Consider the following 12,693-nt stretch of genomic DNA (forward strand, 5'->3'; position numbering starts at 1 on the left):
ATTCCGCCACCCCCCCCCCCCCCGCTAATCGTTATTTGTGAACGCAGCCTTACCCATGTTTAATACGTGGTATGTTGAGATTGACTGACCTTGAAACAGCTATCTTGAGATTTAGTCCATCCTGTGGCACAATCTGTAGACCCTCCAGAGATTTGACCAATTAGCAAGCATACTGTAGTCAACAAAATTGTGAAAGGTGTTTTAGTGGACTAGAGGCTCCTGAGCTGGGCGATTGAGGGGATGGCAGTGACGCCATACATACATACATACATACATACATACATACATACATACATACATACATACATACATACATACATACATACATACATACATACATGTGTGACTGTGTATGTCTGTAGCTGCATAATATGTATCTACGTATGCATGTTTGTCTAATGACTTGTATAAGACAGATTGCGGTTCTGACGTGGGAGGAAAGGTTATTGGAAACACTGGTTGGACCATTCCATTCCTACAAGAGGGAATAAAGAATTTTTTCACTGTCGTGAACAAACCAAGAAGACTTAATATCTGTACTGATCACGACACTGTGCACATACTGCCTCGCATTCATCTCGAAAACGATGAAAATACCCTGGAACTGTAAAATCACTCGATGAAAACTTCGAAATGTCGTAAACTACCGCCTTCTTTGACACATATTCATTACAAGAAACAGTACTTTGACAATTTTTGCAACTCATGATGATCCCGTGTTCAAAGGACAACACATTCTCAAATGTCTCTGCAGGAGGCATCATAAATAAGCATTTGAGACCTTCAACTATTTTATTACCACAAATTTTCCCTCCAATAAAACTGTTTCGTCAAAGCCTTCAGAATTATAATTTTTGTCACAAATAGGTTAAACCCAAAATTCCGATTGACCATGGTACATATAAAACCACATGCACAAATGCGCACAGAAATGCGTGTATTTGTTTACGCGTAAGTACACATGGGTTTGTTTGTACTGGCCTCACGCTTGAGAGCACTGAGCCTGCATAACACTGTGCGTCCTTCATTTGGTTAAGAATTCTAGAGATTGGTTGAAAACTTGAAGGCCTTCCCTCTTAGAACATGAAGGGAATTTATTTTGTCAAATTTCGGAACAAAAAGTTGATATTTCAATTAAAACTTCAATATTTTTTATATTAACTCTTGAGAATGTGTTATATAGGAAGACCTATGTACAACAGTTTGTTGGTCTACTGCCTTCAGCATTATGAAATACTAAGAATTTACTTTGTTTATACGACCTGTCATCACGTGACCTTCACAGTTATTTTTGACCATCAACTTCAAGTCCTGATTCAATATGATTATGAATACTAACAACGCAGGACACACATAAACAGTCAATGTTGACAAGCTGAATACTCGGTATTTTAATATCCCGCAGGAAGTAGCCTTGGAAACTGTTTCAACAAATGCAATAAAAACATGAGAAACAATTATCAAAAATTACAGTTAGTCACTTTGCTTCTAATTCTAATTCCGTTACAAAAATTGGCAATATTTGGTTTGGCATTGCAATGTATATTTTATTTTTATTAACAGTCTGATTAAATCAAGCATTAAATTCAGTGCCAATGACAGTAATATTACACTTTTTATAAGTGAAAACATCATTGGAAACTGTGATATTTTTTCCCAAGGCCGAGCTTTTTCCTCCAAATCTTGTACAGACTACCCCGTGTCTCAGACAAGTCATTATGCTGGTGCAAATTTCTTTGGTCGCATTGTAATAATCTTCACCAGATTGCAATTTTTTGGATCTGGTATATCATCAAAAGTGTTTTGACAAGTTTCCAAATGATATCAAGTATCTGTCTCTGTCATCCTGATGTTCTGAGTACACAGCATACAATGTCCAATTGATTTCACTTTTCTATGTTCCGTTTTGAATATAGAGTTGAACTATATTCACTGAATGATAATGCTCAGTTTTTAACACAGTTTTGCATTAATTTCCTGATGCAAAACTTGAATTCTAATATCACAAAAATTGCCAGAATGTCGGGGTCACGAAAATGGCTAATGGGTTGAATGACATTAATCTAGTACCAGCCTACGCTGTGCCGCGAGAATGCATTCTATCGACCACCTTCTCGTGTTTGTACTTCAAATGACTCTTCCCACCTGGCAGCCATCACAACTGATTGCTCCCTTACTGCATTCTTCTATCTCGACTAGTCATCTGATGTGATAGGTGTAATGGTGCCTGAAAATATTGTGAAGAGGCCTCGCTACTTCAACAAGAAGCTTGCATGTACGCGTCTTTCAGGTGCTGCCAACTAAGCTTTTCGTGTAAAAAGGTGTTCGTGCGCAGTTTTTCAGCGGGCGGGCAAATTTTAAAACTAATCAGCGGGAGGGTAGAAAAATCGATATTTACTGTGGGCGGGGAAGAAATTTCATTATTTTCAGTGGCGGGGAGAAAATTTTTGACAGTGGGTACCCGAAAATATGTAGAGGGAGGGGAAAACCGTAGTTGATTGAAGTTGAGGAAGAGGGGAGCAATGTTCCAAGGTATACTGCTAGCCGCTTGCACGGTTTTGTGTTGATTTTGGTTGTCTAGTGGGTATCTAGTGGGCAACGGGGAATTTCAGTAGTGGCGAGAGGGCAGTGGGGAGCTCGAATTGTTGTGGGGAGTGGTGAGCGGGCAGACCATAGATACTGGAGGGCAATGGGCATCAAACGTCAGTGGGAGGGCACAATTTCCGTAAAAGCCAGTGGGAGGACAGTTACGAACAGCTCTACTTTCCCCTCCGAATTTTAGGTCAAGGTCAAAAATACGCAAAATTGGTATATTAGCCTTCAAAACATGTTTTGTGATGATTTTGCAAAATTGATGAAATTTACCAGTTGGCGGCACCTGGTCTTTTGCATGTACACTGGCACTTCGCTCAAGAAAATCGATCATCTACTGTTTGCTCTCTCTTAAAACATTTAAACACCAAAATTTTGTAGCTATGGCTATTTACGGGCTCTCAGAGTAAGTAAAAGTATTTGTTATACACTTACCAATCAACAGATCCGTGACGGTCTTCGATGCAGTTTCCATCGTTGACAATCAGTGAAAGAGTGGGACGAAACATCGTATATCGTGATTAAAATGTTCAGATGATTTTAATAATTGCCAGATCTATTTCAAGTTTCGATGACACCACTTCCTGCCTCCACCCATAGTTTCATAACAGCTTTTAAGAGAGGAAATGGAGGGTCTCTGAACTCGCACAAATCTTGAAACTGACATTTTGTTGTTATAAAAGAGAAAAAATCAAAATATACAGCCAGTAACATTGACGTTATTATGTTTTCCAAGCTCTAACATCAATGGGTGAAATAAGAAACTGTTTATGACAACTACTTGAGTTTTGCACTTAGGTTTAAGGTAGAAAGCGCTTCGGATAGATATTCGAACCCTCGCATTTTTGTAATCACACATTTCCGATATACGGCTTGTGTGGATTGTGTTGAAGATTGGGAGTAAATATAGTTTCCACCCTCTTATTTTTATGAAATCGGTCTGATGATTTCCCAGCAGAGTTGACATAGGGATGGCGGTCATGTCTAATTTCAAAATATCTGTTAATTTAAAGGTGGCAGTTCCCATAGCACCAAACTCGCACGGTGAACTCCCTCCAATATGTATTCTTGCCAGGAGAAGCTTGAGCAAATTTAAAACTTTGAATTTCGAGGCTTTTGGTGCCGCAGGGACCAGAGAACTGAACTTTCAGGTAATTAGTATATTTAGGTCTCTCCATGGTATATTGCCGGATGTTCACTGACTGATTTAATGTCCACATAAAAGAGTCTGAGGAGACATTGATAAAAATACAGTTTTTCATTTGAAATATCAAATACATCATCAACAGGATATATGAATATCTTGATTTTCGCACTGGTCCCTGTGATGAATCGATGAAAAACACGGTTTGCGCTAGAACATATGTTCATAATTTTAGACTAGTTATTTTCTGATAAAGTCACCTTTTTCCATTTCATGACTCGGAGCGTATCGGAATGACTCGGAGCTTATCGGGACAACTGCTCCAGCTGGAAGTGTTACAGAGAACAGAGTAGTGGCACAAAGTCTTCAAACATAAAACAGTTCATTTCTTAAACATGGATAATAAATATTTGCAGGTATTGTCCCTTCTTCGTTCTACCTTCTGTCTGCCATGCTACATGTTCGTAGGGACACTTACATGCTATCTGTACAGTGGTATTTGCATACAATTGACATAGAAACTCGTCATTTCATCCTCTGTACATGTGGATATAACGCGTGATTAAACCCTCACTCACTGCTACGTCATTATTTTATGGTGTTGTTTATGATAACTGTTTGGTCACTGGGTGAAATGTAAGAAGCATAGGTAATACGTGATTAAAAGCAAAGTTGGCGTCAAAGTGAATGACCTCGATGACCTCTGTAACAGTAACGCTCACTTTGTCGAGCTGTTGCCTTTAAATACAGTGAGTGTTTCATAATCACAGCATCGTAAAACATGTCATGCCCAGGTGAAACCTTTTAGTAATCGTTGTTACCCATATTATCCCATGAAATTCCCATTTCATTTTATTGCCAATTAAAGAGTGTGTAGATAGAAATTGCAACACGAGTCACAAAATTGCTCGTCGCTAATCGAGTTTGACTCCGACTCAAAATACATATGAAAAATGAAAAATCAAAATGTGACAATGCCGTTGCAACATGAATAGATCTTAACATCATTTTCGACTTTCCGGAAGTTTTAAATTTTGAGAGATGGTCAGTGCCGCACAGTGGATCTGAATACGTATTGCTCTGCGGCCATTTCGACTGTTTCATTACTCAATATGATGTTAATTTTCGATGCTCAAGACTTTATGAAGTTCTTACAGTTGAATAAACATCCAATTAAGTGTCATTACGGAGGAAGCCAGTTGGCTTTTCTTAATGCTGTTTTCGGCAATGCGTTAACTTTTATGATGACATTAAGTAGCGCTATTATAGAGCTAGTTACGGACCTCTCAGTTGGGGGCGTGTGAACTTTCACTTTGGGTTCAGTATGGCAGAGATTTGGTCACTTACCAATTGGTCAAGGACAAATGAGCTTTCACAGCGCAGTCAATAAGTAAAGTGATACGATCACGAATTAATTCCCTGCAAAATTCGAACACCCTGCCCTGACACCTATATCACAATGCTGACTCATAGATCGTAACGCGATATAGAGCAGTGCATTTGCTTGTTTTCACACAAAGTGAACAAAATCAATAACTCGATTGAATGCGAGTGTCTGACATCAAACAAGTACAAAGACCAGGGTTTTCTCTCGACTGCGCGATTGCGCAAATTGCGCAGTTCGAGCCATTGTTTGCCCTGAAAAAGTTACTGACAGCGCCTAAATTGCGCACAAAACACAGCAAGCAAAGACGTCCACATATACTGAATCTGAGGGTGACCCAAGCGCTAGTGAGGCGAACTGTATGTATCAATGAGAGAATTTGTGAAAATTCCAGCTTTATAGCAACACAATCGTTTGATCGGCGCACGGTGATCGGTGCATATTTTCATGGATTTACACTCCCAAATTTGGACCTGAGGTTCCAAGGGAACAAATATGTAAAACCCTGAGTCGGAAAACTTGTGGATGACAAATCGAAAGGAGATAGATAGCAGCCGAGCACATCATACATGTAAGCTGACAAACTTGATGTCGATGTTTAAGTACGGGTGTTGCATGCGACATAGACGACGCAACTGGACTGGGTAACGATCGTGATAATATCGAGGAAGCACTTTTACATGTAAAAGCTTCCTGGGAAGGCAAAATCAACATCAAAAGTGAGTGCCCCTTAAAATGTGAAGTCTGCGCCTTAATTTTGACGAATGGGGCAAAAAGTGCCCCTTTCAATGAACATGCAGAGAAAACATCGCAAAGAATACTAGATAACATTCAGTATTCGTTGGTTGAAAAATAACCATCAACACAAGAAGACGAATTCCGAATCAACACTATTCTATACATTAGGTAAAATACGCCTGGGGACGGATATTAGGATTCTAAAATTGATACGATGCTTTGCAATAAAACTTGTCGTTTAGGCGCATTTTGAATGAAGTTTACACATTCTTGTTTTCATGGAAATCTTAAATGCATTAGTCTGACAAAGATTTAGGTAATTTACATAAATTAACCTAGCAGTAAGGAACATGCCGGAGGACTGGATTACCAGTAATTTTTATGAAAAGCACAACATAAAATATGTACAATCTGTTTGTTTGCTATGTTTACTATTGGCGGAGCATTTTAACAAAGTGGTCAGGTGACTTTATCGACCACATCAAACAGATAGTCGAGGTAGGCCAATAGATTTTACCCCGCAGGTCAAGTAATTTTCAAACTGTAAAATTAGAAATGCTTTCACTAAGAATTTTCATATTTTATGACGTTGAAGGGAGGGGATCGTCGTAACTGCGCTAAAAGTTCGTATGGAACCAATACGACCAATGAAAACATCCAAGGTACGTTGGCGACTGATGAAAGTTAAAACATGCATATGTTTATCATAATGTACGTAGTAGAGTTGGAATACTTCAGCTACGTCGGCATGATGCATCCTGATATCGAGTATGCAATACATTGTTTGTAAAAATTGAAAGTCGCGCAGACTCAGTTCCAAACACCAAATCCGTTTGACGGAACAGCTTAACTGGTGAGAATATTCTTCGTAGAGAACATTTGTTAAAGGTCTGAAATTTTAGCTCCCAGCGCGGAGGTAATTCATATTATAATAAGTTTGTTGCCCCTTTCAACAGGAGATATATGTGGAGTTTCTAGTTTGGTTCAAATGGATGACACCTGCACTGCCATAAACAGGAAGATCGTCAATATTCTCTGAATTGAAGGGATGGAAACTGTAATTGATCGAACGGACGTTATTTGTACTGTTTTGAACGGAAGATCGTCAGTGTTTCTAGAAATGACAGGACATAAACTGTTATCAGTCCACACAGATGTGCAGACCTATAAAAGTAATGTCATGAACTCTCCTCTCCAAAAGACACTGTGAATCTTCCTTGCAAAACAGATGGGAGACAACCTGTCGATTTGGAAGCAATGTGAATATACACGGTACTTAGTGGTGTTGAAATTTGTGTATCACCTTAATTTAATATCTAAACTGGAACGGAGATTATCCACATCGACTGTTATCCGTTCCTCATTCACATATCTCAAAAACACAATCATATCCTTCCATAGTTCCATAGCGTGAGATGAGAGAAAATTTTCAACAGGAACCGTAGAATCATTTATATTTAGACGCAACTGGTCACCATAAAACAGGATCTTGCCTTATCTTTTTCAGATTTGGTACTTTTATAGTGACATTGGGAGTGGGTAGAGGATACATCTCGCTAATTCGAGAGGATTAGTTTCATGTAATTACGTGCTCGGATGATGGTAGCGTTGTGCCTACGCGTAGACGGATCTCAGCGGTTTTAATAGTTGTACATTTCCTATGATTTTGCAAAAACTTTAGGAAACGTAAAATTACGTGACAACATCGCTCCAAATTTATACCGCCCTTGCATTAAATTGGCTAATTTTCTTTTGCAGAATTATTACGAAGTCCAAGAAATGTTTGCAGAAGCGAACGTTAAAAAGTGGAGTAAGGCTAAAACATTGCCAGGTACTAGTATCTACAACTGTAAATATTGATGTAACAAATTTATACTGTGACTATGAACTAGCCCAAACCATAGACCACAGGTCAGATTTTTTGATTAATTTGCGCATAAATTGCGACTAATGAAATTAAAATGAAGAAAAAGGAATACGACTACTAGTTCACTGAAATTGGATGGCGTATTACGGCCAGTCGGCTTCTTGGCAAATTTGAGGGATGTCTTGAAGTCAATGCCAGCATTCAGTTGTATGTTAAAGGTTTCTTATAGCATTGGAACATATCCCTATGCCAACGATCCAGTTTTATAGGTTACATACACGTTCATCATTCTATTGTTTTATGCCGGGCCCAGGGACCTTGAAACCGCTTTGGCATTTTTAATGGTTTCCAAAGCATCTAGACTTTGGATGTATAAAAAAAATACACGAAAAATGTGGACACTGTGCATTCCTGCATTTCAATCGTCATAGAAACAATGCGTTAAGGTACTAGTATGCGCCTCGAAATTGATATGCTCAAACTTTTCTCAGGGGATATTTCAAAAACTGTCTTTAAAAATCAAGAAAAATCGGACGGTCCGGTCACCATGCAAACTTTGGTACTAGAGAAGCAAATTACCCAAGATTTACCATGAAATTCAAAAACGGCCGTCATCCCTGTGTTAACCCTATAGAGAAAAATAAAATTTTGGGTTTTCGAAAAACTGAGACTGTGAAAAAGTTTTCTTACACCGAGAGCTTTAAGAGAATTGTAAAATTTTGCGAGTCCGAATAGCTGTCCCTAAGGCGCATCCTACCGTAACTTGTCAATCGAAACATATGACATGCACCCACAATCTTACTAAACGGCGACGATCTGCTTAGCTTTTTCTGCCAGTTTCGTCACCGACTGGTAAATATGCAGTAATGTACACGTTCGACTTCTTATTTGGCAAACCAGATATTTTCTCTGACCTTACTCAAATTATGATACAATAAAATAATAAAATTTAGGGCCCTTTGCAGTTCTCTACTGTCTGTTAAGTTTTTATTAATATACTATGGGTTAAGGGTTTTGGTAACATTTTTAATTACACTTTGATACCGTGGAAATTCATTGGCAACCCATTCCTGAATCCTAGATCCCTATACACTTGGATAAATCGAACACATCCACACAGAGTTCTATCTTGACTTCACTAGCGTTTTTTCAACCTACAAAATGTTTCACACTGATATTAACGTGTTGGGACTACCTGACCAATGTCTGTGGTTCCTGAAAGTTAGTTAAGTGCTGATTAATAACCTACCTGCAAAACCAAAAGGTCAGACATTATGGAGATAAAGATGTAAAATTGGACAAATGTTTCACTACAAAATAATCTGAGATTCCGAAAAAATGCCTGTATTCTTGACTATCTTTAAAGCTCTCATGGAATGATCTCGTACTGGTTAAGATTACTCCTAGGGGAGCCTGTGGTGGTGCTAAGTCCGACATCACAAAGAAGCAACAACAATCGTGCATTTAATTTGCAATGAACTCACAAGGTTTGCAACACTGACATCGACAGTAACAAAGTAGAAACTGCAACGAATAACAAAGCTATAGAAAACCAATAGAGAAACAATTTTGGGAAGATTCCAGTCCAAAGTGATTGGTAGAAAGTTACTGAAAGCGTCTGATTGGTTGAATGAATGGCAATTTCATGCCGTCATAGCCTTGGTACGATATGTTCATTTGCGTGGTCATTTATAGCACCTTTGCTAGTTAGTAATCCAGAACTAGGTGAAATTGGCTGTTCCTAAAAGTTTGACTAAACATTGTTTGTCTTTGCAAAGACTGTGTTCTTCAAGCATATATAAAATTAAAGTACTACACATTTTGCATAATAGTGAAAATGAGAAAGGGCCTCTGTAGGAATAATGGCATCATGACTTTGTTTATTTGTTATTGTTGTTTGTTCGTGGGCTTTGAAGAACTATTTCACTTTTCCCCATTTTGAGTAAACGAATTTTTGATTATAAGATGTCTGAAATCATCACCTCAAAAATCTCACGAGAGTACATGAGGCTTTTTTAATCCGAAACATCCATAATTGAGTGACAGTGACCATGTAAATACTAAAACGATCCAATAATAGTTAAATAATAACACATGAGAGCGAGGGCAATATTACGATTTATTGCCTGCCCAAGGGATGGTGGTCATGATCGAAATATTGATGATGCCCGAGCCGTAGGCGAGGGCATCATCAGTATTTCGATCATGACCACCAGCCCGAGGGCAGGCAAAAAAATCGTGATATTGCCCTATAGCTCTCATGTGTTATTATTTTTATTACACCGAACAAGCAAACATGCAAAAAAACACAAAGACTTCTTCGAGTACAGTTCGCCTGAGTCTGGACCTCAGCGTAAAATGTTGTCAGTGCCGACTCCAGGGTTCCGGCAAAAGTGTGCCGATCTCCTCGGTGGCGTATCCAAATTTGTTGCTTGCATAGTCGCTGAACGCTGAGTGAGGTGTAATAATTGTTTTTATTACACCTCACTCATTCAGCGTGCACTGCCATTGGTTTAAACACGACTCACGTGACATGTAAAAGAACGTGATGATGCCCTCTGCGAACGTGATGATGCCCTCTGCGAACTTGATGATGCCCTCTGCATTTGATATTACATGGGTGACGTCATTTTACTTACTGCGCGTCCTTTCTGCGCATAACAAATTGTCGTTCGCTTGTACTTGCTACTATCGCTGCGAAACGTCATGCAGAGCTGTCACCGGCACAGTTAGACGATATTTTGATGTAAGTAAACAGCAAACGAACGAAAATGGCAACAAGGAATGCAATTTCTGTGTTCAGCGACCATGCAAGCAACAAATTTGGATACGCGACCGAGGAGATCGGCAAACTTTCAGCGGCAACCCTAGACTTGGCACTGACAACATTTTACGCTGAGGTCCGGACTCATGCAGAAGGCGAACTGTACTCGAAGAAGTTTGTTCGGTGTAATAAAAAATATAACACATGAGTGCTAGGGCAAGAACGGCTCGGGCATCATCAATATTTCGATCATGACCACCATCCCTTGGGCAGGCAATAAATCGTGATCTTGCCCTCGCTCTCATGTGTTATTATTGTTTATAGTCCACAGTCCCTACTTTGAATGTGACCACATGAGACGACCTTGAACATGCAGGTTAGATTACGCTGTACTCGACCCTGCAAATGAAGGGTCGCGTCCAGGTTCATCTAAGAGTAAACAAGCTGTAAGGTACATCAAGCTGTAAGGTACACTACGGCAAGTCGTGTTGTACCCGGGTGCTAGACAAAATACGGTCTACAAATGAAAAATAGAATTATAAATCGCGGATTTTCTCGCAAACGTTTCCGTCTGAATACCATCGTGATTACCTCATAGAGTTATTCCCATGCATATCAAATGGCGCGAAAGACCATTTCATAAGATTGCGGGCATAATTACATGATCACATAGTGATTATTTTTTGTCAACAATGATATTTCTTTCATATCACTGCCATAGTTAAATAATAACACATGAGAGCGAGGGCAATATCACGATTTATTGCCTGCCCAAGGGATGGTGGTCATGATCGAAATACTGATGATGCCCGAGCCGTAGGCGAGGGCATCATCAGTATTTCGATCATGACCACCAGCCCGAGGGCAGGCAAAAAAATCGTGATATTGCCCTAGCTCTCATGTGTTATTATTTTTATTACACCGAACAAGCAAACATGCAAAAAAAACACAAAGACTTCTTCGAGTACAGTTCGCCTGAGTCCGGACCTCAGCGTAAAATGTTGTCAGTGCCGACTCCAGGGTTCCCGCAAAAGTTTGCCGATCTCCTCGGTGGCGTATCCAAATTTGTTGCTTGCATAGTCGCTGAACGCTGAGTGAGGTGTAATATTTGTTTTTATTACACCTCACTCATTCAGCGTGCACTGCCATTGGTTAAACACGACTCACGTGACATGTAAAAGAACGTGATGATGCCCTCTGCGAACGTGATGATGCCCTCTGCGAACTTGATGATGCCCTCTGCATTTGATATTACATGGGTGACGTCATTTTACTTACTGCGCGTCCTTTCTGCGCATAACAAATTGTCGTTCGCTTGTACTTGCTACTATCGCTGCGAAACGTCATGCAGAGCTGTCACCGGCACAGTTAGACGATATTTTGATGCAAGTAAACAGCAAACGAACGAAAATGGCAACAAGGAATGCAATTTCTGTGTTCAGCGACCATGCAAGCAACAAATTTGGATACGCGACCGAGGAGATCGGCAAACTTTCAGCGGCAACCCTAGACTTGGCACTGACAACATTTTACGCTGAGGTCCGGACTCATGCAGAAAGGCGAACTGTACTCGAAGAAGTTTGTTCGGTGTAATAAAAATAATAACACATGAGAGCTAGAGCCTACGGCTCGGGCATCATCAATATTTCGATCATGACCACCATCCCTTGGGCAGGCAATAAATCGTGATCTTGCCCTCGCTCTCATGTGTTATTATTTAAATAGTCCACAATCCCTACTTTGAATGTGACCACATGAGACGATCTTGAACATGCAGGTTAGGATTACGCTGTACACGACCCCGCAAATGAAGGGCTCGCGTCCAGGTTCATCTAAGAGTAAACAAGCTGTAAGGTACATCAAGCTGTAAGGTACACTACGGCAAGTCGTGTTGTACCCGGGTGCTAGACAAAATACGGTCTACAAATGAAAAATAGAATTATAAATCGCGGATTTTCTCGCAAACGTTTCCGTCTGAATACCATCGTGATTACCTCATAGAGTTATTCCCATGCATATCAAAATGGCGCGAAAGACCATTTCATAAGATTGCGGGCATAAATTACATGATCACATAGTGATTATTTTTTGTCAACAGTGATATTTCTTTCATATCACTGTATGTTTTAATTACATGTTCACATATTACAAACGATGATAGTGTCTTAGCGATGTTCGCCATCAAACTTTACACTAAGGTCATA

The 12,693-nt window shown here is 39.7% G+C and overlaps 2 protein-coding genes across 3 annotated transcripts in view; one reads left to right on the forward strand and one right to left on the reverse strand.

The window, feature by feature from the left end:
• The window catches only part of LOC139116689 (macrophage mannose receptor 1-like), a 155,392-nt gene extending 152,269 nt beyond the window's left edge, over positions 1 to 3,123 (reverse strand). For both annotated transcript variants that reach the window (XM_070679279.1, XM_070679278.1), the window contains exons 1-2: positions 3,028 to 3,123; positions 90 to 172 (exon numbers count right to left, since the gene is read on the reverse strand). In XM_070679279.1, coding sequence (XP_070535380.1) covers positions 90 to 172; positions 3,028 to 3,067 — 123 coding nt within the window. In that variant the 5' untranslated portion in view covers positions 3,068 to 3,123. The remainder of the gene's footprint in view (positions 1 to 89; positions 173 to 3,027) is intronic.
• Positions 1 to 12,693, forward strand: part of LOC139116693 (uncharacterized) — a 559,130-nt gene that overhangs the window by 185,327 nt on the left and 361,110 nt on the right. The gene's annotated exons all lie outside the window — the stretch shown is intronic.

Source organism: Ptychodera flava, chromosome 18 (genome assembly GCF_041260155.1).
Source record: "Ptychodera flava strain L36383 chromosome 18, AS_Pfla_20210202, whole genome shotgun sequence".
Lineage (NCBI taxonomy): Eukaryota > Metazoa > Hemichordata > Enteropneusta > Ptychoderidae > Ptychodera > Ptychodera flava.